Source organism: Podarcis raffonei, chromosome 11 (assembly GCF_027172205.1).
Source record: "Podarcis raffonei isolate rPodRaf1 chromosome 11, rPodRaf1.pri, whole genome shotgun sequence".
In the NCBI taxonomy this organism is placed as follows: Eukaryota; Metazoa; Chordata; class Lepidosauria; order Squamata; family Lacertidae; genus Podarcis; species Podarcis raffonei.
Window position 1 is genome coordinate 11,392,149 of NC_070612.1, and position 27,561 is coordinate 11,419,709.

Genomic DNA, 27,561 nt, shown 5'->3' on the forward strand with positions numbered 1-27,561 from the left:
CCAACAACAACACCAGCCAGCCAGGGGCACGACGTAGGAGGTGGCGGCAGCGGCGGCGGTTGGAACGTTCCTCCCTCCTCCTCCTCGCGCCTCGGCCCCCCCATCGGCCGTCTGCGCGCGCGTGCGCAGAGCGAAAGGCCGCGGCGCCCCTCAGGAAGCCTCCCCCCTCCCGGCTCGTCTCCCTCAGGGCCGCTGAGGAGGCGGGAAGGCGATCGCGAGGGGCGGCCGAGGAGGTGGGTTAGGGGCGCCCAGGAAGGCCCCTCACCGGAGGGCGGGCGGGCAGGCCGCGGCGGCGCCTCTGCTGCTGCTGCCGCCACCGCCGCCGCCCGACACGGGGTCCCGGCCGAGGCCCAGGTAACGCCCCCTCAGCCCCTTCTTCTTTTCCCCTCTCCGCCGCTCGGGCTTTTGTTTTCGCTCTGCTCGCTTTATTTACTACTTCCTCGGCCTTGAAGCTCCTTCCCGAGTTAAGAGGCGAGGAGTAGTAATCTGTGTGTATAAACATTGCGAGGCTGTGATTGTAATAAATCTGCCGCGAGCAGAGAAGGAGAGACAAAGGGAGTCTGGGAGGTCTCTTTTCCCTACTCTCCCCCCCTCCCCCGGGACCCCCTTTTGTAATGATTTAAAAAGGAAACTCTGCACGTTTGCTCACTTGAGTTACTCCCGAGTAACTCCTGCCTAAGATTGAAGCCCGAGCAGTGGCTCCGTGGAAGCCCCCTGCAAATCCGCTTCCAGACTTCATTATTCTAATTTTTTTTCCTGCCCCCTTTGCGCGGTGTAAGAGTTCCAGAAGTGTTTCTTTCATCTGTTGCTCTTGCAGCGGAAGGAGACCCCCCCCCCAAATATGGTACCGTTTAAAGGCTTAACGGGACTAGTTGGTGGAATCGTGAAGGTTTTTTTTGAGGGGGGGAGTTTCCCCCGAGGGTCGTCTAGTCTAACCCCCTGCAGTGGCATGAGTGGGTTTTTGTTTTGTTTGCAGCGGAGCAAGAACACTTGCCACAGTAAACCTGCTAGTTTTTTTTAAAGTATTGTAAAGCTTGTGGTGACACTGTTGTGGCGAAAAGAACAAAGAGCTTAGTGGCACCGTAAAAACCTAAAACAGAGTTATTGTTTGCATGAGCATTTATGGAATAGCGCCTGCTTCATCTGATGCAGGGAAGAAGAACTGTTGCCACCGTACATCTGCTAAATCTCTCACAGGCCACAAGGCTGCTCTTTTTGAATTATTGCGGTTAACAGTCCTGTGGCACCTTGAAGACTAGCAAACTTATTGTGATGAGTTCTTCTGCATCTGATGTCCGTGAAAGCTCATGCCATTTTTTAAATTAAAAAAACACCTGTTAGCCTTTAGTAGTAACCATAGTAATGAAGTGCCTTCAGCAACATGAGATGGTTATGTCTGTGGGTATTATTATAAAATGCATGGATACTTCTGTTAATTTTCATTTAAAGAATGAATTCAGAAAACTAATTTTAATAATTAGCTGTAATGTTTCATATGCTTCTGTGGGTTTCTGTATACCTCTTCAGTAAGTTAATGAAGAAGTTGGCTATAACCAACTTCATTAAAACGTGAACTGAAAAGTTGCTCCTGAATTGTCATGTTTAAAAACTCTGTTATTATGTCTTTCTGGATAATAGCCCCCATCCATATTTAAAATATGGAAGGAGATTACACACTCACAAGAGGTGAATTGGTGGGTCAAGAGAGAAGCTTTGTAAAGCATGCTGTGCTGTGCCCGAAAAGAGTGATCTGGAAGTGAATAATACTGCCTGAATCAATGGTAGTAAGTGGGAAGTATTTTGTACAATCAATATAAGAAGCTTGTCTTTGTCATACAAGGATCGTGAAGTACTGAAATACAAGGTTATAGAAGCTATTCAGTTCTTTAGTAAGTGTAGGAAGAAGTTCTTTATGCTTCTTCACATTGTTGTTAAAACACAAAGCCTGATGTAAAAGTACTGTAGAAATGTGAGTCAGTGTTGGATCTAGGTTCCAAATCTAGATTTAGCCTTGGGGGTATTGCTAGCTATTGCCTTTCAGCCTCAGTTTGTGAAAAGAAGGGTGGGTTATCTATTGACTTTAATCTTAGTAGCTCAGAGTTGTGTGCAAAAGAACTTCCCCAATGCACTGTGTTAAAACTAATCTTGCCTCATTGTGTTGCTCAGAAGTACATAAACCACTGAGTGGTTTTATTACAATCAAGCGCTATATACATTTTGTTAAGTAAATAAAAAATACTGCATAGTAAAAGAGCTCTATTGTGAATGGCAACGAACTTATAATAGCTTACAAGATGTTTTTCCATCACATATTAAGTAGGGATGAATCATAGAATCATAGAGTTGGAAGAGACCACAAGGGCCATCGAGTCCAACCCCCTGCCAAGCAGGAAACACCATCAGAGCACTCCTGACATATGGTTGTCAAGCCTCTGCTTAAAGACCTCCAAAGAAGGAGACTCCACCACACTCCTTGGCAGCAAATTCCACTGTCGAACAGCTCTTACTGTCAGGAAGTTCTTCCTAATGTTTAGGTGGAATCTTCTTTCTTGTAGTTTGGATCCATTGCTCCGTGTCCGCTTCTCTGGAGCAGCAGAAAATAACCTTTCTCCCTCCTCTATGTGACATCCTTTTATATATTTGAACATGGCTATCATATCACCCCTTAACCTCCTCTTCTCCAGGCTAAACATGCCCAGCTCCCTTAGCCGTTCCTCATAAGGCATCATTTCCAGGCCTTTGACCATTTTGGTTGCCCTCCTCTGGACACGTTCCAGTTTGTCATTGTCCTTCTTGAACTGTGGTGCCCAGAACTGGACACAGTACTCCAGGTGAGGTCTGACCAGAGCAGGATACAGTGGCACTATTACTTCCCTTGATGGATGGATGGATTTGCTGTGAATATTTATTCTACTGTCATCTGTCAAGTAGGGATGCATGTCATCCATCCCATGCAATCACACACATTTTATCCTCTTTTCACTATCATTAATGTGGATTAAGAACATAAGAGCCTCCTGAATAAGGCTGGTCTCACAGTAGCCAGCTTGATGCCTGTGGACATCCACATGCAGGACCCCAGCACAAGAGCGCTGAAGTTTACAGCAACTATTATTCATAAGCATTACTGTCTTCTGCCATGAAGGTAGAGCATCAACATCACGGCTAGTAGCTCTTGATAGCTTTTTCATCCATGAATTTGTCTAATCCTCTTCTAAAGCCATGCAAGTTGGTGGCCATTGCTGCCTCCTGTGAGAACAAGTTCCATATGCACTCCATGACATGCTGATGCCACTTATGTTGGTGGAATGGGAAAAATCGATATGTAAAATAAGCTTAAACTCAGAAGCACAGAAAAAAATATCACTGAGATGAATAGCAAGGATTAGAGCGAATGTGTTGAACATGTGTCATGATTAGTGTGTAGCCTTGGGTGCTGGCAGGTGTTGGAAGGGAGTGGGTTGGAAGTAATGTCGGATGATAACACATCCTTGAACAAGTCCAGCAAACAGAGTTGAATAAAGCTATGAGCAGACAGTATTCTGGGAATGAAGGCCAACTTCAGGCAACCAGGCATTGGAAAAGGTTAGACACTGTGACTGCCATTGAAAGGGTTGGCAGTGTGGTGGTAGCATTCAGTGGGTGATAAAGCTGGATAGCTATTTCCAATAGACTTGGTGGCAGGGCTGGGTGATCTGTGGCTCTTCAGATGTTTTGTACCACAGTTCCTATTATCTCTGACCATTAGCCACACTGGCTAGGACTTATGGGAGTTCAGAGTTCAACAACATCTAGAGGGCCAGAGACTAGCACCCATGCTTTATGGAAACATTCTCTTTAGATAGCTTTCCCCACCACAATTAATGCACCAATGATTTTTTTTTCTTTGACATTAAAAAACTGATCAGTTGCTTGTATGCATCATTGACTGTCAGTCCACCAGCCTGTTAGGAGTGGGCTAAGTCAAGCTGTCTGAGTCAAATTTTCCTTAGATGCAAAAACTACTGTCCATTCTGAATAGGATGATCGCATTTCCTAGATATCAGAGAATATGGGAATCATGTAGGCATCTTACTTTTTGACTGTGATTAGATTCCCTTGCTATAGCTACACTTAAGCAAATTATCCTAACTGTCCATTAAGTTAATTCTGTACACTTTTAGCTACCCTTGTCTTGCTGTTTTCTTTCAGATGATAAGGTGATCTTCCATGCAGTTGTAAATGGCTTTTTACTGGGAGCAAACATTTGAGAGTGTTTCCAGTAAATAAGCATTCTTTGCCTCCTGACAATCTCCCCTGCATCCTGCCATTACAACTTTTTTCCCTTTGTATTGTTAATGGATTGGATGTTCTGGTTAGTAACAGTATATAACATTTTAGTGTACTCATTTAATGTCATTTAAGTATTAGGGACACCTCTGACTTTATAATCTCAATTACTTTATAGAAACTTATTTATTTTCTCGTATTCAAGCACTTTGCATGCTGCAAGCACTCTCACTGCTCTCCAGCTCAGTTCTTCCATTCCTCCCCCACCCCTATTATGTGGGATTTCTCACATTCTTAAACGAAACAGTGTCCTATTGCTAGCCAGAGTTAAGTGATTCCTTTTGATTATTCAAAGCTTTTGGGGTTTATTTGTTTGTTTTTGCTTCTGACAGAAGTATCCATTTATATGCCTTAAGTCTTTGCTGTCCCTTATCTCATTATTGTATGTTGCTGTGTTGAAATCTTTATCATCAGTTTTCCTGTTTGTATATCCTCCCTATTCATTATTCTTTTGTTTTGATGCTAAACCATGCTTTCACACAATATAATTTGATGCTACTTTTTAATGAAACCCAGAGCTTTTGACCCATGGCTAAACATAAATTATTATTTATTTGCCCTCCCCTTACTGTATTATTATTAACATGGATTTCCCCTTGATAATCAAATTCATATTTTGAATTTCCATTATGCCATCAGGAAATCAAATGTGCATGCAGAACAGAATCACATAGTAGACCTGAGTTCCCATTTAATTAACAGTTAGGTTTTACAGAATATAAAACTAAGCTTTTAAATCTATGAGTTTTGAGATTTTTTCAGTTTATGAATTCACATTCTGGGACTTGTGTGCCTTCAGACATTAAGACACTTAGTAATGATCCATGATGTAAGCATTCTTGCACACACTGAAGGTCACCCTAACCTTACGCAATACATCATAAATCCCAGAAGCATTCAAGGTCATCCCAGATAACCCACCTGCCTTTAGACTCTAAAGTTTGGCAGGCTAGAAGGCACAGAACCTTCTCAGTACAGTCATACCTCGGGTTAAAGTTGCTTCAGGTTAAGCGTTTTCGGGTTGTGCTCCACGGCGACCTGGAAGTAACGGAACGCGTTACTTCTGGGTTTCGCCGCTCATGCATGTGCAGACGCTCAAAATGACGTCACGTGCATGCGCAGAAGCGGCAAAATGCGACCCGCGCAGATGCGGGTTGCGTTCTGCTCAGGATGCGAACGGGGCTCCGGAATGGATCCTGTTCGCATCCAGAAGTACCACTGTAGTTCCCACCTTACTGTGGGATGTGCTAACATGATATCCACTTCTCTCTGAGCTTCCATGTGATGGTTGTGGCTTCTTTGGAAAGCTTTTCTTACTGTATGCTTTTTGCTACTTTTAGATAATTATGATGTTTTTATTGTGGTGATTTTGTAAATGTTTTTGAGAGCCTTGTGTGGCTGTAAAGTGAGATGTAACTTCTTGATTTTTTAAATAAAATTGTCGCAGGTTTTTAACAAGGATAAAAGCCACATAACTTCTGGAGTGAATAAAAAGATCAAATGGAGTTGGGTGCTTAGTTGATGGCTTCAGTGTTTGGCACAGATGGACAAATGCTGCAGTCATTTTCATGATCCTTTTATACAACCACATGAAGCATTTTTTGAAAAACAACTTCTTGCTACTTAAAGGTAACAAATTTTAATTGGTGACAAGAAGAGGAGGTCTTTTGAGGTAGAAAGGGGACAGTGAGAGGCACACCTAAGTCTACTTCTTGTAGAATGTGTTTCATTGAAGCAGATTTACACCAGTCAATGAATAATCTAAATGAGCCTTCCCCAGCCTGCTGCCTTCCACATATTTTGGACTACTGAATTTAGGATTATTACTGTTATTTTCATTTCTGTCAGTCATTTTCCTCCAAAGGAGACCGGGGCAGGAAACAACAAAATTGTGAAAACAATACGAACATTTCAAAAACATTGGCAATGGCTCTATTAGTCATGTGGGCATCTCAACTACATGGAAAAAAAGAACTGACATATTTCCAATTTACAAGCACTGGGTTTGCTGGACAGGTGACCTGTCAAGCTGCTATTTACAAGCTTGGATTAGTTGTACATTTGTAAAGAATATTCCTGTTTGATTTAGATTCTACTCCTTCAGCTTTGTATGTTCTAGAAGCTCCTGTTTTTTATTCTGTCACCATTTTTATTGTGTGGGGGTTTTTTGCATTGTTGGCTGCCTTCAACTGTAAATAGGTGCAATATAAATTCTACAATAAATACATTTTGTTATGTTTATTTACATAGGTTTATAGAGGTTGTTAACTCTATTAAAAAAAAGCTAGCTTTGTTGTTTATTTGACCGTAGCCAATGTCAGATTAGGCCACAATCCTAACTACTGGCACGTATGCTCAGAAGTACATCCCATTGAATTCAGTGGAGCTTTCTCCTAGGTAGATGGGTTTGGATTGCAGTCTTAGTCACTCTGTTGTGGGTGCCTTTGAGAGGAAGGAGGATATATAATAATGATTATATTTCTTTAAGGATTAATCACTTTATATGCCAACTATGGGCTTATCTACACCTACCTTTCCTCTGCTCTTTCCAGGCACAATTTATGATTTAAAGCTTCGTGTCTGAGCCTCTTTTTTCTTCTTCTCCAGAGCTTTCCCCACAAAACTCTACTCTTTAAAGCTCAGTCAGAGCAAGCATCAGTCTGCTCGAAACCTGAATTGACGTTTACTCCGATTGAACTTTGAAGAGTGGATTTTTGTGGGGAAAGTTTGGGGATGGGAGCCCATTCTGCCTCAGACACGGAGCATTATACCTCTGCCTAGAAAGAGCGGGAGAAAAGGGAAGTGTGGATAAGCCCTATTACAGTGCAGTCATGTATAGATAGAGATAAATTTGGAGGGAAGCTCTGTTGAGCTTAAAGGAATTTACTTCCAGGTAAGTGTGCATTGGATTGGAATCTACAGATAAACCTGAGAATTAAACATGTGTAAGAAAGAGTTAAATGTGAGTGTGCATGTGTGCACACACAAATAAAAAACAGGTAGATATTTTTTTTTAAAGTAAGCAAGCAAGCTTAAATATCTGGAATTCCTGAGCTGCTCTTCTGTCATATTGTTTCTACAACATTAATTAAGCATATTTCACCCAGGTCAGTAAAAGGAAATGTATAAATATATGATGTTGCAGGATGAGGTAGTTATGCACCGCAAGGTTAAAATTGGGGGTTGTATTCAATGTTAGTTCTGTTCAGAGTTGATCCATTGAAAAGACCTGACTAACTTAGTCCATTAATTTTAAGGGGTGCTGTCTAATTGCTTTCCTTTGATTGACTGGCAAGTGAATACCCCCCCCCTTTTGAATACAAATTAAAATCCTATTTTTATTTGCTGAGAAGGCAGTGGTGGTTGCTACTGCTCTCAAAAGCTAGATTAAAATTTCAGTAGCTTCTTGTTGATTCAAGTGCTTGAATGGCTTCCATTAGACCAGTGGCGTGATGATCTTAAAAGCATTATTGCTCTGCACAGTTGCTGAATGATTCACCCCAGCCTTGAAATTTGTTGTAGCTGGTGTCAGTGATTGTGATTATTGAATTTGTGCCATGTTTTCAGCAGTTAAGTATATAAGCTGTGTACTAGATTATTGGTCTAGAAATGAGTTGAGGTCAAAACTTTGGTCCATTAGATGGTTTAATACATATCATTTGAGATATGTATTTATTGTTTTACCTTATATTTCAGTAGCAGCATCACTCTAGTGTTGAATATCTTGGCTCTTGACATCCTTATTAATTTATCAAGAAAATTTTCCCACACAAAAAACAGAAGAGGCCAATTCTAGGAATATGTTTCAAAACAGTCTATTTAGCATCATCTATGGGGGAGTTGGGTATGTTTAGCCAGGAAAAGAGGAGACTGAGATATGATAGCCATCTTCAAATATCTAAAGAGCTGTCCCATGAAGATGGAGCAAGCTTGTTTTCTCCTGCTCCAGAGGACCTGAATCAATGGCTTCAAGTTACAAGAAAGACGATTCCAACTCAACATAAGGAAGAACTTTCTGGTGATAAGAGCTGTTTGACAGCGGAACAGGCTCCCTCAGAAGGTGGTGGACTCTCCTTCAGTGGATGTTTAAAGCAGAGGATGGATAGCCATCTGCCATAGATGTTTTGGTTGAGATTCCTGCTTTGCAGGGGTTGGACTAGATGACCCTCGGGGCCCCTTCCAACTCTACAATTCTATGATTATATGTATAAAATACTTCACATGCATATGGGTGTATTTTTGCTTCTCTAAACCACATGTGTCTGCCTGGGCAAAAGAAATACCGTGTACATGATTAGAAAGAGGAAGAGTTAATGGCCTGGTTCTGGTCTTTATGAATTGCACAGGGCAGCAGTGAGCAAACTGTGGTGCAGTACCTATGTTATACTTTCACTCCCATCAATGCCTGCTGTCTTGGGCAGTGCTAAGAGGTACGGGAAACAATGAAAGCTGGAGGGCCACAGCTGTACCCTAGGAAATATAGCCCAGAAAGCCAACTGAAGACTGGCTGAGTAAGCATTGTGATAATACATCCATCACATCAGTCCTCTTACAGTGATAAGCATGTTTTCAACTCCCAAGACTAACAGTCAGGTCACTAACCGATTCAGCAGGATCCCAGTAAACATATTAGCCTGAGCTTCAGTTTGTCCATTTTGTGTATTGAACCAGGGTCAGACTGTAGTTAGGAAGGGAAGAGGAGGAGCAGGGGTTCAGATCATTGTAACGGGTAGGGTTGATGAGCCCAATGACATTTGGAGGGTCTCAAGTTAGCCAACCCTGATGTAGGAGGAAGAGACTTGTGAAGGTATCGGGTGCCTGAAGCAAGGAGGAAAACAAAGCAACCAACAAGAGAAGGGTGTTAAAGAGGGAAACATGTAGAGCAATGTGACCTGCAAACATGGAAGACAAGTTTGCACTTGTGTTGCCCCACCTCGCTACCTTCAAGTCTATATAGCTCACAAATAGATGCAGTGGCAGCTTGAGGCCTCTAGCTATTCTTTATTAATGAAGTATATTATTAATTGGATGCCAGCCAGGGCTTTTGGAACAGATGTCACAGCAATCTAAGCTGAAGCACCTTGCATTTGGTGGCCACATCATGAGAAGCACTTTACATCTCCATGTTTCCGCTTGTGCCAAATGTATAATAATGGTTTTGTATCTGTCCTTATGAGTATGTGGGTGATGAGGAATTGGAGCTGGTGGTGTAAGATTGATTAGGGTCTCTTGGCATGCTGGATCCTGCCCATCCTTGATGAATCTGCCCCCATAAGACTACTGCACCCTGGGAATTAAGCATCAAGACTGAGGGGGTGTGCATTTTCATCTTTTCTATTGGAACTCTCAAAGAAATAAAGTGCACATTTCTTCAGCTTTGGGTTCCCAGCTCTGGACTCCAGCTCTGATAATTCCCAAGTAGTTTAGCCAATGATCAAGAGTGAAAGGAATTGTAGTCCAGCTGCATCTAGGGACCCAAAGTTCAAGAAGGTTGATGATGTGGATTTTGGCTTTATGGATGTGCACCTTCTGAATCATGTGTGCCCCAGCACCACAAGGTAGCAAATGGCAGCAAATTAGGGCTATCCCATCAGTGACTGAGAGAAAAGCAAGCAGGTGGGATGTGTTAATCTGAGAAACTAAAGCATTCAGCCCTAAACTGGGCCCTCCTGTTGTTGGACTGCAATTCTCCTTGTTCATGACATTTGGCCATGCGAGCCGAGGCCGTTCAAGGCTGCTCAGCAGCATCTGGAGGGAACCAGGAAGTGAAGGAAGGCATTTCTAACTTTTAATTGACACATCAGAACATCCTGTGATTTTCACAGATCCCTGTTGATATTGTTTTCTTTGGCGTAAACACCAGTAAATAGAAGAGATGCTAAAGCAAGCTATGCAGTATCTGCAATGACATTTAAAGCATGCAAGGCATTATCTTTGCAATGCAGCTTACAAATGTTGTATCTTAATTGTTCAAATACCCCTTTGGGACAGAAATATCCCGAGGAATGAAAAGAGGCAGCATGTTGCACCATAATAGCAATGTTAATTGGAAGAACTGCCATCTGCTTTGAATTCCTACGCCTCCGTTGAAAAGACATAATCCCATACCGAATCAGTGCATTGGTCAGCTCAAAGTGGCATTTTTGTGGGGACTACTTTAAGCCACACATGCATAAAATGTATTCTGATGATAGCTCTGTGATTCAACAGGACATTTGTGTGTTGCTAATGCTTTCTTGGAAGTGATTTTATAACTTCCTGGCTGCTCTGAATGTTAAATGTCAGTTGTACAATAAGTCTTAATTGGAAAGAATTACAGCTACTCTGTTGACAGGGTATAGTGGATTGGATACAGACTAAATGCTTAGAGTATACCCATTGAAATCAAAGGAACAAGTTATGACTAACTCAATTCTCATTTATTTCAGTGAGTCTGCTGTAAGTATGACTAAGTGGATGCAGCCCATTGTTGAGGCCATCCAGGACTCTCAGTTACCAGAGAGCGGAGTTGCACATGGACTTCCGCAAGGGGAAAGCCTATGTGCATAGGTTTCCATTAGAGCTGGAATCCATCATGAAGCATGCCTAGTATGTGAATACTGTGGAATAGAGAATGTAGGGGAAACTGTATATCTTCAGGGGCAGAGCTAGGGGCATGAACTTGCTCACTGGTAATATTCTATTCTGTTATATTCTATTGCAAAAAGGGGTTAGTGTGTCCAGGAAACTTAAATATTGGTGCAGATGTGTATGTGTGTGGAATGCTTGGCACTTTTTCTTTGGACAGTTTATCAAATCAGAATTGGCTTTCCCAGTTGCTTTCATCTCTATATCTTTCCCCCTTTATAAAGGAAAGCAAAAATTGTGCATGAGGAAAACTTTTAACACTCCTTCTGCCCTGCTGCTTTGCCAGTCAGATTTGGACCCCCCCATCTCTGATTTGGCAGCGGCAAAGTATTAAAAAGCCAACATAATTTGGAAGACACTAAATGTATCCTCTGCTTTGATGTGTACTGTGGCTCTTGAGAGCGGAATTAGACATTATAAAAATATGTGTGGTTATTAATGAAAATGATGGGCTCTTCCTCACCCCCTCACTCAATTTCTTACTGATTCTAATTTTAAAATTGAGATAAACTCACATGCATGATTTGGCTCTTATCAATGCAGCAATCCTATTACAGCGGTTACTTTTTCAAAAACAAAGTGCATAAAGAGTTAAACCAGATAGATCCGCTGAGCTACATTTTGGGGGCAGGGAACAGAATAAAACATTGTCAAATAAGTATAGATACTTGTGGGAAGGCTGTTACATAGTTGCAGAAGAACAGGAGTATGCTTACTTCCTGTTGAATAATCATCTCGAAAAATAGCTTGAACACACTCAAATATTGCACATGGAAAAAACATGTTGATTTCTCATACATGATACTTCCTGGTGGCCCAGACAGTAAACATTTCATGGCCATTCTTGTGATGTTTGTTCTCTATTCCTTCTAGGTGCATGCTGGAGACAGTTCTTGGCCCACTGACTGGCAAGATTATTTGGTCTTGGAAGTAAAAGCTGTACCAAATGGACAGTATGTCTATTACTAACACACCAACAAGTAATGATGCTTGTCTGAGCATTGTTCACAGTTTGATGTGCCATCGACAAGGAGGGGAGAGTGAAACATTTGCAAAGCGAGCAATTGAAAGCTTAGTAAAGAAACTGAAGGAGAAAAAAGATGAATTGGATTCTTTGATTACAGCTATAACTACAAATGGAGCTCATCCTAGCAAGTGTGTTACAATTCAGAGAACGTTGGATGGAAGACTTCAGGTTGGTAGAAGCACATATGATACCTTAATATCCTTACTCTGAGAGCAGCAGGGTATGGGACATTTTGAAGGAGGGAGAGTAGTGGTACAAGAGCATAATTTGCTTTGGAAATCAATTTGGGGTTCATAAATGGGGTTGGTTCCTTGCGGTATTCACAGGGTATAAAGTGTTGTGTTGCTACCGCTTAGTGACATTTGATTCTGATCCTTGTCATCCTTTGTGATTTTCTATTCTCATTTGAAATTTTTATGATCTTCAATCTTTCTAGGTGGCTGGTCGTAAGGGGTTTCCTCATGTAATTTATGCACGGCTATGGAGGTGGCCTGATCTTCACAAAAACGAACTCAAACATGTCAAATATTGTCAGTATGCTTTTGACTTGAAGTGTGATAGTGTCTGCGTGAATCCATATCATTATGAGCGTGTTGTATCACCCGGCATTGGTAAGTATGTTCTTACTGTATGTGGAGTTGCATTTCATTAATGTTTCATTAGGTGGAGTATTGCAGGTTTTTCATTCACCCTGCTGTCCTGTACTTTTTCATGATACCTCATGTAGCCAGTTGATTCTAGATTATTGCAAAACACCCTTGGGGCTCGACAAGGGCCCATCCCTCCAAAACCCAATTGCATGTATTTGCTTTTTGTAAAGGACGAAGGAATATACTGCTTTTTAGTCTATAGGTAGGTTGCTGCCGTGGCAGCTGCTGTTTACCATGAATGCTGTGCTGGTAGAAGCAAGGTTGCATCCCTCAGGTCCTCTTGATCTTCACCTCTGTCACTTAAGCCAGCAGTTCTTGGTTTGTGCCTTTCCCTCACACAAAGTAACTTCAGCGCTTGGGGAGATCTGCTGGGAGAACAGGCTTTCCTGACAGTGGAACAACCCAGACCTTTCCTTCCCACTTTAGTGGGGATGCAGGCCAAATCTTACACCAGGGAGTGATGGTCTGTATTACTCTGCTCTTAGGGAAAGCAATAGCAGGAAGAGGTATAACAGGTGTGGGGTTAACATGAGTAGAGAGTTCCTGCCTCTCTTCGGACAGGGTTATTGGAAATACCATATCACAGAGCAGTTGTTTTCACCATTTTCTGACTTGAGACCCAACCTAAGCATTCATTTGGTGGCCCTCCCTTTTTAAAAAAAATAATTAAAAAGGCCATATATTTGTATGGTGGTAGTCCTGCCACCTTAGATTAGGCCATGACCTGGGAGTAGGTCCTGTGCTACCAGTTGATGTCCAGTGCCATAGATGACCTTGGGAATTCTTCTTTGGCTTCGGTTACTGCGGTATTCTGGCATTTTTTGTCTAGCTGTGTCTTTTCCTTGCAGGGATCGGGATACCTGTTGCATCAGGGTTGTGTTCTGTATTGCTGCAGCCAACCTGTTCTTGCTGAAAGTTGACTCTTGATCAGTGTTGTTCTATCTTACAAGATTTAGGCTATCCCTCACAGGTGGCACCTACTGCTAATGCAGTGTCTTCCAACAAAATGTATAGAGCATTCGGGAAGGCTTTTGAAAACAGCTGTGTCTCATGAATCTTCCTTCCTTTTGAAGGATCTTTTAAAGTTCCTCTAAGATGGGTTGGATGAGAGTCTAAACACCAAACGGGGGTGTCTTTCATGGTGGAGAAGAAGGGTTGGTCCCTTGTCCAGGTTTCGAGATCTGTTAGGGTTTTTATTATTATAGTATTTTATTATTATTAAATCCACCTCACTGACTGAGCAGGGAAGACCTTAATCATGTAATTTATTCATTAAATTCCATTTATGAATTGCTTTACATAGAAATCTCAAAATTATTTCACATGAAAAGCATCAGCTATAATAACAATTACACAATTTCGTATCTAAAAGCAATTATACCAATTCAAAAAAATTTGAAAACATTATCATATATAAAAACAACTAAAACCTTTCCATATTTAGAAACAATTCCATATTTAGCTCTGGTATTGGTGTTAGAGGGAAGTGAACAGGTAAGGAGACAGTTTTCCAGTTTGGTATCAAAGTTGTGATAGAAAGTTATTTTAATGAGTAAAATTTCACTTTTCCAGTTTTCCACAAACACTGAAGTAAATGTTTAATTGTGCTTCACTGACATATACAGTATGCCTGCAGTTATTTACCCACCTTCTGTTTATAGGCTTTATAGATAGTAAAATAGTCGTTTATTGGTATTTAAAACTGAATTAGTGTCTTTATATGCTCTTTTCTCTTTAAAGATCTTTCAGGATTGACACTGCAGAGTTCAGGTAAGCTATACGTGAAATCATAAGAAGTATAAACAGCAATATCTCTTAAGGTGAATGCCTCTTCAATTTAAAGCATATGCAAAGCATTGCTAGGGAAATTACTTTGAGAATACTCAAGTTACCTAATTGATATACAGACATCTTCCACTTGTGTGCGATGGACTCACGCCCGCCTGCGTATAGGCGTGGTGCCGGGAAATAGTAAAATAACTTAATTCATACCCGGAAATGGAGGCAGAGAGATGGAGCGTCCTTGTGGCTCATTAGGAGACCCTCCCCCAGAGTCCAAAGAGGACCGAGGAGGAGAAGAGAGGTGAGGCAGGACTTTGTTTATGCTGCTTAGCCTCCCCACTTAACAGCTGGTGTGTGGGCACTGCCGCTTTCCTGCACTACCTCCAGTCAGCCCCAGAGCTTCAATTCCAGTTGTGGATATTTTGGGTACAATATTTTTGATTTTTGGAGAGAACACATCAGAGAAGGCATTTAAAGGGTGTTTAGAGGGTGTTCCCCATTTACGCAATTTTCACTTATGCGTGAGGGGTGCTGGAAGGTAACCCCTGTGTAAGTGGGGAGTTCCCTGTACTATGGGCCACACAAACGTGTACAGACATGAGGGTAGAGAGAGAAAGGCTCTTAGGCTGGGGTCTACTGACATTTTACACCAATGATTTCAGTGCTACTGGATGTAGCTAACTAAATTAAGCAATCTTAATAAGATATTGCATGTATCTAAAATGTTAAAATTCTAATTATATTTGTTCCATGTGTTCACTAACAGAAGATGATTAGGTTGGATATCTTCAACTCTTCTCTGTGCAAAGTTTGTTCAAAACAAGTTTTGTCAAACTGGAATTAAATCCATTTCCATTGCCTGCTGGGGAAGTGAAAATACCCCCCCCCCAAAAAAGGTGTAGGAAGTCTGTATATCTGCAGTATCAGCTTTGTGCATTCTTGATGGCCACTTCTGTTTTATCACTGAATTATTTGCATATCCAAATGTGCATCTTTGGATAATGGTGCTGAATTGTACCTACATAATATAAAGAGGTATCTGTGTTCTGTTCATATTATAGTTGATCTGTATTATTTTGATTTTCTAAAGCAGTTGAAACTTTTAGGGGTTCTAAGCAAGCCCCAGAGATTTCCGATTTAATCCCTAGAGCACAAATGTGGGATGGATCCCAGGGATTAGGAGGCCCAACAAAATAATCTGGAATAGGCATAGACAAGGCAAATAGGCTTTGATTTGAAGAGGATGTGAATTGCTTTGTTTGCTCCACTTTCCAAAACTGAATAATCTGTACACACATAAGGCATAATACCAGTTCTGAATTTTAAGAGTTTTGGCCCCTAAAACGTTTTTGTTATGTAGAATGCTGATGACTGTTTTTAGTTTATTGCTGGTCTTAATTGTTGAATGTTTCAATTAGTCACTTTAAAATATAATTTTATTGTTTTACTCATTTGGTACACTGCTTTGATGTTTTCTTTTACAGTCAAGTGGTGTACACATTTTATGAAATAAATAACGGGGGGAAATACATCCCTAAAGGGGTTTCCTGTCCAACCTTATTTTGAATATCTCACCAAGCAGCTTACTTTATTACAGATCTGCCCTTAGAAGAGTTTCCCCAATTCACTTATCCTAAGTTTCCTTCCTTGTAATTTAAAACAGTATCTTCTCTTTCTAGTCTGTGGATAATATCAACAATTGCTGTCCTTTCTGAGATATTTTTTTTAAAAAAGTGTATTCCCTCCCTTAATATTTCCTTGTAACTTAACCTTTTCTCTTATCACAGCACCCTCAAGCATGTTGGTGAAAGATGAATATGTTCATGAATTTGAGGGGCAGACATCGCTGTCAACTGCTGAAGGCCATTCAGTTCAGACTATCCAACATCCGCCTAGTAACAGGGCATCTACTGAAACCTACAGCACCCCATCCATGTTAGCTCCTTCTGAGTCTAGCACCACCAGCACCACCAACTTTCCCAACATTCCTGTCGCTTCCACAAGTAAGATAACCCTGTTTATTTTAAAGATTACCAAACTTGTTTCAGCTTCTTTCAAACTTGGCAAAATTAACTTCTATTACAAACTGGCGAGATTACAAATTGGAATACTGATGCTGTTCAAAGAGCAACGCAAACCTTGATCTGCCGTATTGGAGGGGGTTTGGATGAGGTGGTAGTGCTCCTCCACCTGGCTGTGCTGGCACAGGAGCTTTTCCACTGGAGAACGCCCCATGGCACCTGCCCAAATGGAAGCTACTTCCAGTGTTCTCCCTGCTGGTTGTTGCTGGTGGAACACACCAAAATGTGATGGAGGGGGTAGAGTTGGCTGTGCTGCTGTCACACGATGGCAGCTGGCCCTTTCTGGCCTCTTCACTGTGCTAGCACGGGGGCTAGTGTAGCATACAGACATTTCCCCCTCTTCTCTCCCTGCTTCCCCTCCACTCTGGCCAGTGTGAACTGCAGGACTGTGGATCTGCAGTGGTTGCACCACTCCTGTTAAGCCCCACTGCTGCTGGTCAGGGGTTTGGAATGCAGCCGCAGTCTCAAATTACCTTATATGTTTTCTCCTCTTCACATCCTTGACTGATATTTCGTTACATTTTATTATTGATTTTACTGCAATTTAATTAGTGGGAAAATTTGATATGCTTTGCAATTATATGACATATGCTTCTTAAGTAACCCTTAAGCTGAGTAGGAATGTAAGTCTTGAAAACTGTTATCATTTGATTCCTAGTGTTGTGCAAATGATTGGATTGAAGAAGATAATTTACGAGCAGTGGAAACATGGCAAAACTTACACACACACACACACACACACACACTTGCATGCTCACAACTGTGTAGATTGTGTAAGTGCAGATTTGTTTGTGCAAGTATGTGGTCAACAGTTTAGCATAAGAAAACATTTTGAAATTCAGTTCTAGTTCCCATTGTTGTAGAGAGAAGTTGTGTGTGCAGTTACCTGAAGTACGTACAGAAGTCAGAAGACTGAGAAAAGCTTTAGTGACTTGATAGTGAAGAGTTAATGGAAGACCCCTGGGTATAGGGCGGTATATAAATTTAATAAGAATAATAATGCTTTGCAGTGGTCCTTTTTGCTCATCTGATTACTACTACTCTGTGCATGCTGGATAACACTGTTCATGAAAGTATCTGCCATTGAGTATCAACATGCGAAAGCTAATTCTTTTTTTGTTTAAATAGTTTTATTGAGTTTTCAAGAAGTAGGTAAATATGTAAGCAGAGGAAGTTCAATAAAGTATGTTAGTACATCTGCATTACAGGCAATGTCCAATTTATGTGGGGGTTACGTTCTGGGGGCCCCTGCGTGTAACAGAAACCATGTTTATTGGGAGCATCACGGAGGGGCAGTGGGGCTTGCATAGCCCCCACGCGTCAGCTGAGCTGCTCAGCAAGCCATGCTGTTCCTCTAGTGGTTCAGCTAAGTGCTTCTGCTTCTCAGGCTCTTGCACAGCTGACACATGGGGCAGTGGCTGCTGTTGCGCAACCCTGCTCATCAGCTGTTAGGTGGGGAGGCCTCAGCAAAGCCCCACTGGGCCTCCCCAGAGCCCAAAGAGGATGTGTTCCCCATTTCCAGGTTCCACTTTTGAGATTCCGGCACCACAAGGTCGCACGCAAATAGAGCGAATGTAAATGGGGAGTTTTCTGTACATCATTGCACTTCACTTGTTCAGTAAACAAACAGACACAGAACCAACATGACGAATAAACAAACTAACTTATGTGAAAGTTAATACTAAGATTTTCAGACCATCATTTAAAACCTACCCAGAGGATGAAAATAAGCCCATGCACCTCCAAGTATAACTAAGAAAAAGGCTGTCAAGCAGTGTCTTTTTTGTCATTAATCCATACACATGTAAATGAAAGAATAGGGAATCAAACAAGATCCATTACAGTTTTTTGGGGTGGGGGAAAGGTGTATGTAGCCCATACTTCTATCAGTCTTTAGCACTGATATAGTTTGATCCACAGCCTTCTCTTACCTGGTATGCTAGAACTCTGTTTCCTGGCCCATACACACACACTGCAGAACATCAACAAGGAATCTCTTTGTGCTAGTTTGTCTCTTTCCACCTTACAGGTCTGGGGCATATAGAGCAATTCCGTTTATAAGTTATTTGGCATTAAGCAGCCAGTGTTAGTAATGATCCATATTTTGTGTCATGGCTTCCTGAAGGTGCCAAAATCAAAGAAGTAATTTTACAAAATAAAGGGCAAAGAAGCAGAATTGTGATGCTAACATCTGTCGAATGAAATGATAACTCATTTTAAGACAGGTGTTAACTGTTTTACATTTTGCCAGGTCAACCCCCCAGTATGCTGCCAGGTAGCCACAGTGATGGACTTTTGCAGATTGCTTCAGGGCCTCAGCCAGGGACACAGCAGAATGGCTTTACAGCTCAGCCAGCTACTTACCACCACAGTAAGTATTACCGTACTTTTCGCTCTATAACACGCACCAGACCATAACACGCACGTAGTTTTTAGAGGAGGAAAACAAGAAAACAATATTCTAAATGAAATAGTGGATATATTATTTTTGTGGTTCATGCTGTGGCCACAGACATGTGATCTGACAGTGAGTTTGGAGTAGCCCAATGCAAAAATCCTGAGGATCCATGTGGATCCATGCTTTGTAACCACAGAGGAGGGAAGGAAGGGGAACCATGGATCCTCTGCTCACGACTGCAGCAGATCCCCCCGCCACCCGCAGGCATTCACTCCATAACACGCACAGACATTTCCCCTTACTTTCCAGGAGGAAAAAAGTGAGTGTTATGGTGCAAAAAATACGGTACTTATACCGTACACCAGTGTTTTAGGGCACTGCTAGTTTTTCAAATGAAGTGGAGCAGGGAGGGGGTTTCCTAGGTAGAGCAAATTGATCAGACTTTTCTACTCTGCATTTTTAAGACAGTACAACAACTTGGACTGGGAGTCGAACTGCCGCCTATGCACCTACCATCCCTCACCATCAGAATGGGCATCTTCAGCACCACCCACCGATGCCCCACCCTGGACATTACTGTAAGCACCCTTTTATTGCCGCATTGAGATGCGCTTACTTTTTGTGCAGCATGGGGAACGGGTGGAGAGGGTGGCGGAATTCAGGTTTTTGGGAGTAACTATCGATCAGGGCATGACTTGGAGCACAAATACCACTGCTCTGGTGAAGAAGGCCCAGCAGAGAATTTATTTCCTCAGACTTTTAAAGAAGAACAATCTGAGTGAGAGACTGCTGGTGTCCTTCTACCGAGGCTCCATAGAGAGCATTCTTACATACTGTATTTGTGCTTGGTTCTCCAGTTGTACAGCTAGGGAGAGGAAGGTGCTCCAGAAGGTCATAACCACAGCACAAAGGATTATTGGTCAACCTCTCCCATCTTTGGAAGAATTGTACGGTTCCCGTTGTCTTAGGAAAGCAAACAACATCCTGCAGGATTCATCTCACCCGGGATACAGTCTGTTTGCACTACTGCCTTCTGGCAGGAGATATAGAAACATCAAGTCAAGGACAAATAGACTGAAAAACAGTTTTTACCCGAGAGCTGTGGCCCTTTTGAATGCTGTAACTCGATAGTGTGACCTGGGAGATTGATGGGTGTGGGTGTGGCTGGAATGTGGTTTGTTGGTTGTTGTTGTTGTTTTGCTTTTGTTGTTTTTAAGGGATGGCATCCAATTTCGTTGCACTTGTGCAATGTTGCACGTGTGTAATGACAATAAAGAATCTATCTATCTATCTATCTATCTATCTATCTATCTATCTATCTTGGTGGCTGCAGGAGAGGCAGTAATGGTGCAGTGGGCTTGGACCAGAAAGATCCAACACTTTAGGTGTTTGCTCAGCTGCAGAGGCCCTTGTCTGGTCAGGACACTGTCTCTCACCCGAACCTACCACACAGGAAAGGAAACGATATGGGAAGGGTGGGGTATAAATGTAATGAAACAAAATAAGGAAAACTCCACGCATGTTTCAGGTAGCCATGCTCATCTCTTATTCTTATGTTTAACAAATTGCAAGTGTTTGTACAAACAACACTTTGAGCAATGGTTGGGGTACTGTTCCACAAATCGTTTCTGCCTTACACATTTGGGCATTCTGCATGTGTGTCTATAAAGGCTGAGTTATCTGAGTTTATGTATAAAATTTGCACTGTTCACGACCCCCCCGCTGATTTCTACTATCTGTCCTATTTACTGTAACTAATAAATCCAAATATTTAGTGGTCATTTGTTTTCGGAGGGTGCAAGGACTTGTGAGGAGAGTCGACAAAGAAGAAGCACCATGACTGTATTTATTTTGCATTTTTTTTTAGGGCCAGTTCATAATGAACTTGCATTCCAGCCACCTATATCAAACCACCCTGGTAAGTGCATATAAAGAATGTTCAGTTGAATTGGTGTTCTTCTATGAGCTAAGGATGTCAAATTGAAAGCAGCTTCTTACTCCCTTTAAAATCTCTTCTACCATTCATTTGATGTATGGGCAACCTTTTAAAAAAAACCATATGTAAACTTTTTTTAAAGAAACCTGTGAAAAACGTTACAGTTTTGAAAGCTTTAAGGCAAAATTGAATAAGCTCCCTATTTCTAGAGGCACACAGTGAAAAGATTTAGCAAAAGCTTGAACAACTATGTTCTAGAAGTTGATTCCCCATGCTCCTTCTCTGCTGCTGCTTGTTTGCCTGGTGCTCTGCATTCACTTCTCTTCTCTTTCTTCCTCCTCCCTACTTCTGGGGGGATAAAAACCAGCTCCAGAATACTGGTGTTCAATTGCCTATTTTGAGATGGATGTCCAAGTTGGCGAAACATTTAAAGTACCTTCAAGCTGCCCAATTGTTACAGTTGATGGATATGTGGACCCTTCAGGTGGCGACCGCTTTTGCCTCGGTCAGCTCTCCAACGTTCATAGAACAGAAGCCATTGAGAGAGCGAGGTATGTTTTGTTATTTCTGGAAAAGTAAGCAACCAAAATGAACAAGGGGCTGGAGCAATTCTGTGGGGAAAGGCTGCAACGTTTGGGGAGCTTTAGTTTAGAAAAAGGCAGGTACAGAGGGAAGTTTCATGTAATGAAGCTAAATGTTGGAATATTCAAGACAGACAAAAGGCAGCACTAATCCCAGGATCCCTGTGTTATCAACAGTTGTTTTGTGCAGCATTAAACATGGAATTGTCGCTTTAAGGTACCACAAGACTATTGTTTTTGCTGTCCACAGATTAGGCCTGCTATCCTACTGGAAATTAATGTTTTTTAAGTATCACTCCCCCTGAAGGAGGTTTCTACAAACTGAACTGATATTCTATATAACCGTTTCCCCTTCTTACATTGAGTGGTCTGGTCTTTTTCAGGTTGCATATAGGCAAAGGTGTGCAGCTGGAATGCAAAGGTGAAGGTGACGTGTGGGTTCGGTGCCTCAGTGATCATGCGGTCTTTGTTCAGAGTTACTACCTAGATCGGGAAGCAGGGCGTGCGCCAGGCGATGCAGTCCACAAAATTTATCCAAGTGCATATATAAAGGTTTGTGTGAATCTGTTGGGTGGCAGTCAATATTTTCTAGAAGCCTTTCCTGTCTTGTTTTTTTTTCCTTTTTCCTTTTTACTGTAATTGTGTTTGGCATTGCAAGTAGAAGGGAAACAAGTTTTTTTCCCCTAAGAACAGCCTATAGCCAAAATAAGAATTAAAATATAAGCTTATGAAGAGCAGTCTTAGGAAGGGGTGGGAAGATGGAGACCATTCCTTTGAGGTTTGCTGCTGGGCTCACAGACATTGGATTCATTCATTCTCTCTGTAAGCCATGAGACCCACGATCAGATTTAAAACCCTTGATTAGGCTTGATGACTTCAAACATCAAAATTAATTGTTTTATGCAAGTTGATTTTTGTGAGATGTTGATAGGTTGTCATTTTAATTCTAACTATAAAGTGAACTGTTTTAAGAACTCAACCCATGCTCATGCCAACATGTATTTGTGGCCTTTCTCAAACTTCCTGAAATCAGGCTGACCTCCCTTAATTTGTGGAAGGAAAATAGATCTGACCCACGTGTGGGTATTTAAGACTTGGCTGGGCGCCTAGATTCAAAACATGGGGCTTTGCACACTCTCCAGTTAGCTAGCAGCACAGTGTGGAATATTGGTTGTTAAACCCTTTTGCATATCCCGTTTAGTCTACCATAAAATGCTTGCCCCACTTTCTACCCTTCTTGCAATGAGCAGTCCACACACTGTTATAAATAAGTTTAAAATGTTCTAATTACTAAATCCAAAAGTGGTTCATGTATTATTCCATGCAGCAGCAAGGAGAACACAGGTAGATTACTCTTGGGTGCAAAATACAGCATATAATTTCAAACATGTGATCTGAACATGGACCGAGCTCATACACATCCGTCCTGGTGGATTACATGGTGACAAGAGAGTTTGAGAAAGGAATAGAAACACCTTCCCTTGTGGAAGAGAAGGGGTGTGACCTAGCTGAGACTAGGAACAGAACTCTGTGGTCTTAAAACCGTCATGTGTTAGCTAGCACTCATGCATGCTTGTGTTGGGCTCCAGTTTCCCATAGAATTTACTATAGATCCCTATTCTTTCCCCCCAATTCACTTCCACCCCCTTCAGCACTTTTCCCTCGCTTCGTTCTTTTCCTATAGCCCCACCCTTAATGCTTCCTCCCCGGGGCGGGTGTGTGTGTTCGCTTCTGTCTTTCCAACATGTCACTTCTCCAACATTCAGTAGCCTCAAACCATGTGGTGTAAGCGTGCTGTTTATGTTGTTGCCCAGCCATTCATTATAATTCTCATGTGCACAAACAGTTTGGTCTGATTTGGCGCCTAAGTTGCCCGTGTGCCTTTTCACAGAAGCCACCATCATTCAGTCTGGTCCATGGTCTTCTGTTCCTGAAGCATGTGGCAGGAACTTAGCAAACAGTTGCTACTCTATGTAGTAACAATCCCTACACAGAATACATTTATGTGGCTTCTTCTGCATGATTCCTGGTGTCCACCTTCGCAGTTTGCAGCGCTCTTGTTGTGTTTTCCACAGTGCATACAACCAGTGGCGTCAGAATCTTAGAAGGAGATTCTTAGAAGGAGAACAGCAAAGGGAAAGAACAGTCAGCTTTATGTTCTAAACTTAGCCAGACAAGTTTGTCCTAATTTTTTGAGTTACCTGCACTTTCTGCATTGTGAAAGCCTTAAGTGGTGGGAATTCCCAGTTGTTTTAATTTTGGTGGGTGTTCTTTCGAAGACTAATTTGTAATCTCTGCTGTTTCTTTTTTAATAAGGTGTTTGATTTGCGTCAGTGTCACCGTCAGATGCAACAGCAGGCTGCTACAGCACAGGCTGCAGCTGCTGCTCAAGCTGCTGCAGTTGCAGGAAATATTCCTGGGCCAGGATCTGTAGGAGGAATCGCTCCAGCCATCAGTAAGTGGCATATAAAAGTAAATTACCAGATTTCCCTACCTCTCTTTGCTGTTATTCACTTTTGAAACGATTTTGGCAGGGATAAATTAAATTCGATCATGCCAAACTGTGGTTTGAGCTTCCAAATGTGTAAACAAACCATGATTTATAGTTGTTCACTTGTTTCCTTTTTTTGTTCATCACTCCCGTTTCCAGATGCAGTGACCTCTGGAGGCAGACAAATTAATAGAACTGCGGTTTGTCAGTTCAGACAAAACAAACCGTGGTTTGCAACCCTATTAAACCATAGCTTTGCACGATGTCTGGCTTGAGCTGAACACGTGTCTGTCTTGTTTTTCATCAGGGAATTTGTTGTGTCTCCTTTCAACATGATATACCCCTATGGTGAGTTGACAGGAGTGCTGGGTGTGAAAGCATTTACAGAATTCCTTTCCCATGGGAATTCACATGGTGCAGCAGTTTTTGATAAATGCTTGGAATGTCATGTAGCAGGAAACTGGAGGCTGCAGTTCAGATGAGACAGCTATATCTCCTACTGCTTTTTAAATCTGGAAGGTGGCTAAAAAAAGTTCCCTGCAGGGCAGAAGCAGGGGTTGGTAAGCACCAGCTAGGACTTGCTACCAAAATTGGACAAAAGAATCATGGATTCTGTGGGGTAGTGTAAGTTTCTTCTGAAATGCTGCTGGAATGTTAGGCTCTGTTAAATTGAGCTTTGGCATCAGGATTTAGGCCTTGAGGATTCTAATAGGACAGTAATAGCTGTTACACATTTGTTGCATATTTTCTTTAGCCAAGCGCATAAACATTTTGAGACTATTGGAAACTGTTGCTGCTCACCCAGCAAACAAATTTTAAATATTTTCGGAAATCTGGGAAGTGTTTGGCAGCAAGCCTTGTTGCTGTTAAAGCACCCAAGCCACTCAAAAGCTGGGTTGAGGCTGGCAAATTGCTTACCTGAAACCGAAAGCTAAGAAGGGTGTTTAATGTAGTCCCTGGCTCTTTTTAGGTTTGTCGGCTGCAGCTGGAATTGGCGTGGATGACCTTCGCCGCCTGTGCATCCTCAGGATGAGCTTTGTCAAAGGTTGGGGACCTGATTACCCGAGGCAGAGCATTAAGGAGACGCCGTGTTGGATAGAAATCCACCTGCACCGGGCCCTGCAGCTCCTAGACGAAGTTCTCCATACCATGCCTATTGCAGACCCCCAGCCCCTAGACTGAGACCTCGCTGCTGTTCTTAGCTGTTATAGAGTGAGGATGGCGGATTGTAAAATACAATTTTATTAACCGGAAGATATATTTTGCTTCCGTTCTGCTTAATCTTTTAACCAGGTTTTAAAGAGAAAATGTCTTTGCCACCTTGCTCTCAGCAGAATAAATAAATAAATCAGAACCTGCAGGAATTCTGAATAGTTTCACACCTCCGGGCTTGTTCTGTAGTTGTGGGAAGCTGACGCCAAGGAGCAAAGTTTTGATTGTGGTCTTGGCGTGATCCCTGCTGTGCTTAGGCCTTGGAAATCTCACTTGGCTTGATTAAGGGAACCCCCCTCCCCTGCTCCATTCTCTTGGCAGCATGGATTTTGGGGGGCTCCGCTTAAGCACTTATTCAGCCTGCCCCTTAGCTAGATCCACCCCAAATGAGCAAAATCATGTTGATTATTCTAAAGGGATGGTTTCTGGTGCTGCACTTTGCTACAGCACTGGGGCACGTCTCATAGCAAGGTTCTGTATGTGAAATATTTATGTACACATAATCATTTGAAACACACTAGAAATGGATGGGCTTCGAAGCTGGCACTAAATGTAAATGCAACATAAAATATTCAGCAAGGAGAACTGCCAGCTAAATTATGTAACCAGTGTGCAATGATACATATTTTCATTACTATTCCCAACTGATTTCCGCTACAGTGAAAAGGCTGTAAAACCTGGACAGTTGAGATAGCATTAATATGTGTTTTACTGCACTTGGAGTGCCATTTCAAAACCTCATAATCATGTTGATGGTTGCATCGCCAAGAATCCAGATTTTATATTTTTTAACATTTCTACTCAGGGCAAGATGGCAAACTTGTTTTTATACCTCTTGGTTATTTTAAGCTCTTTATCCCATCAATGATTTTATCTATTTGCATTGACTTTGTATAGAGAATTTCAGGTAGAAGTTGCAAATGTATTGGCTGTATGACAGATGCAATATTATGCTTTCTCTAGTTAATAAAACTACTGGAAAAAAACTCTCAGAACTCTGATAGAAATTTATCGATAGTTTTTGTAAGTATTTTCCTACGTTTTGAATCCTTTCATCTGGAGTCCTGGATAAAGTTTCTGCCTGAAAATTCTGCAGGAAGCAATGGGAGCGATTCTCTCCACTTTCCGGCTTGCTTTCAAACCCTGTGGTGTCAGCTGTCTTTCCCCTTTACGTAGATCCAGTATTATAAGAACAAACGGTGGCAGGAATGGGCACTGGCAGTTCCCATAGCTAGCAGGCATACAGAACAGTGAGGAGCACATCTGGCCTGCAGCATCTCTCCCCTATGCCCAGCCCAGCTCCTGGTATCTAAGTCTCCTGCCTGTATTAGTCTCCCTCCTCAATTCAGCCTGACTTATTTTCTGCCTCGCCCTCCAGTTTTCTATGAAACCAAAGGATTATAAAACTTCTGATCATCTGAAAAGGTGTCCTGATTAATCAGGCAACTTTTTAATTTTATTTTAAAGTTAATAATTGTCAGTATAAGTGCGTACATAGAACTGTAGGTGGCAACCTCCAATTTTAGTGGAGGCGTCCCTCTCCCCTGCTGCCTGAAAAAGGAGTGCTCTGTAAGATGGTGCCTGTTTTTATAACCTAAAGACAAAGCATGGTTTCTCTTCAAAACTATGTTATTCCTATGCAAACGTATGCAGACTTAATTGAGTAATCAATTAAAAGCCATACCATTAATCAACGAAAGAGTTCTTTAAATGAGCGACAGCCCCAATGGAAGTTAAGTAATTTTATGTACTCAGCATTTTTTATTCTTCATGTAGAATTTCTTCCCCGCCCCCACGCTTAAGCAAAAAAAATACAGCTTTGCATCTTGTGGGTGGGGTGTGGGTGTTTGAAACTTTGCAATTCCTGGAAGAGAATTTTTTGCCCTGCTCTTAAATGTTGAACTGAAACACAGGGGCTAAAGCAGGCTCAGCAGAATGGTTAACCCGGCCCCAAATGTAGCCTCTGAATGAGTTAGTCATCAGTGTAGGGCCTGACAAGCACACCAGGGCATCAGAGTGGAGGGCAGCTGGAACCCAATGTGTGCTAGAGCTTTTCCAAGTCTGTAAATAGTGCAAGAAGCATCAAAGCAGTCAGACAGGTTTTCCTAGGCGAGTCTCACTTCAGAGATGCAAATGTACCAGTTGCCTTGGCTTTCTTTCAAAAAAAGCATGGGAGGCCTTGTGGGGAGAGAGTGTGTGAGTGCCAGATTTTGCTCCCCTCCCAAGTCTATCCTCTGTATACATCTTGGGCTACTTTGAATGGTCAGTGATGGAAGGAGAACCCTGTGTAGCCCCAGTTCCAATTTATGTAAAAAAAAAGGGGGGGGAGCCAAACAATTTCTTCCAACCTGGAGACTATGTATATCATGAAAGCCCAGAATTGTGTGAAGAAAAATGGAATGCTTCAAACTGTACGAATTATAGAAATAAAGCAAATTTGCATACTT

The 27,561-nt window shown here is 41.9% G+C and overlaps 1 protein-coding gene across 2 annotated transcripts; it reads left to right on the top strand.

Moving 5' to 3' along the window:
• SMAD4 (SMAD family member 4) lies at positions 1 to 27,561 on the top strand. Of its 2 annotated transcripts, none has more exons than XM_053408902.1 (12): positions 1 to 354; positions 11,830 to 12,151; positions 12,420 to 12,594; positions 14,374 to 14,403; positions 16,203 to 16,418; positions 18,748 to 18,867; positions 19,359 to 19,472; positions 20,762 to 20,812; positions 21,198 to 21,381; positions 21,795 to 21,963; positions 23,728 to 23,866; positions 24,873 to 27,561. In XM_053408902.1, exons 2-12 carry the CDS (start codon positions 11,903 to 11,905, stop codon positions 25,082 to 25,084), a joined length of 1,659 nt encoding a protein of 552 aa, XP_053264877.1. In that variant the 5' UTR covers positions 1 to 354; positions 11,830 to 11,902; the 3' UTR covers positions 25,085 to 27,561. The 2 variants fall into 2 exon arrangements, with proteins under 2 accessions (XP_053264877.1, XP_053264878.1); XM_053408903.1 differs by having other exon boundaries at positions 21,204 to 21,381.

What these genes read in the sequence shown, in the direction of transcription:
- SMAD4 (XM_053408902.1), top strand. Translation starts at nt 11,903, where the DNA reads ATGGACAGTATGTCTATTACTAACACACCAACAAGTAATGATGCTTGT. An exon ending in ATTGACACTGCAGAGTTCAG is followed by an intron (nt 14,404 to 16,202) that starts GTAAGCTATACG and finishes CTCTTATCACAG; the next exon opens with CACCCTCAAGCATGTTGGTG. An exon ending in AGGAATCGCTCCAGCCATCA is followed by an intron (nt 23,867 to 24,872) that starts GTAAGTGGCATA and finishes GGCTCTTTTTAG; the next exon opens with GTTTGTCGGCTGCAGCTGGA.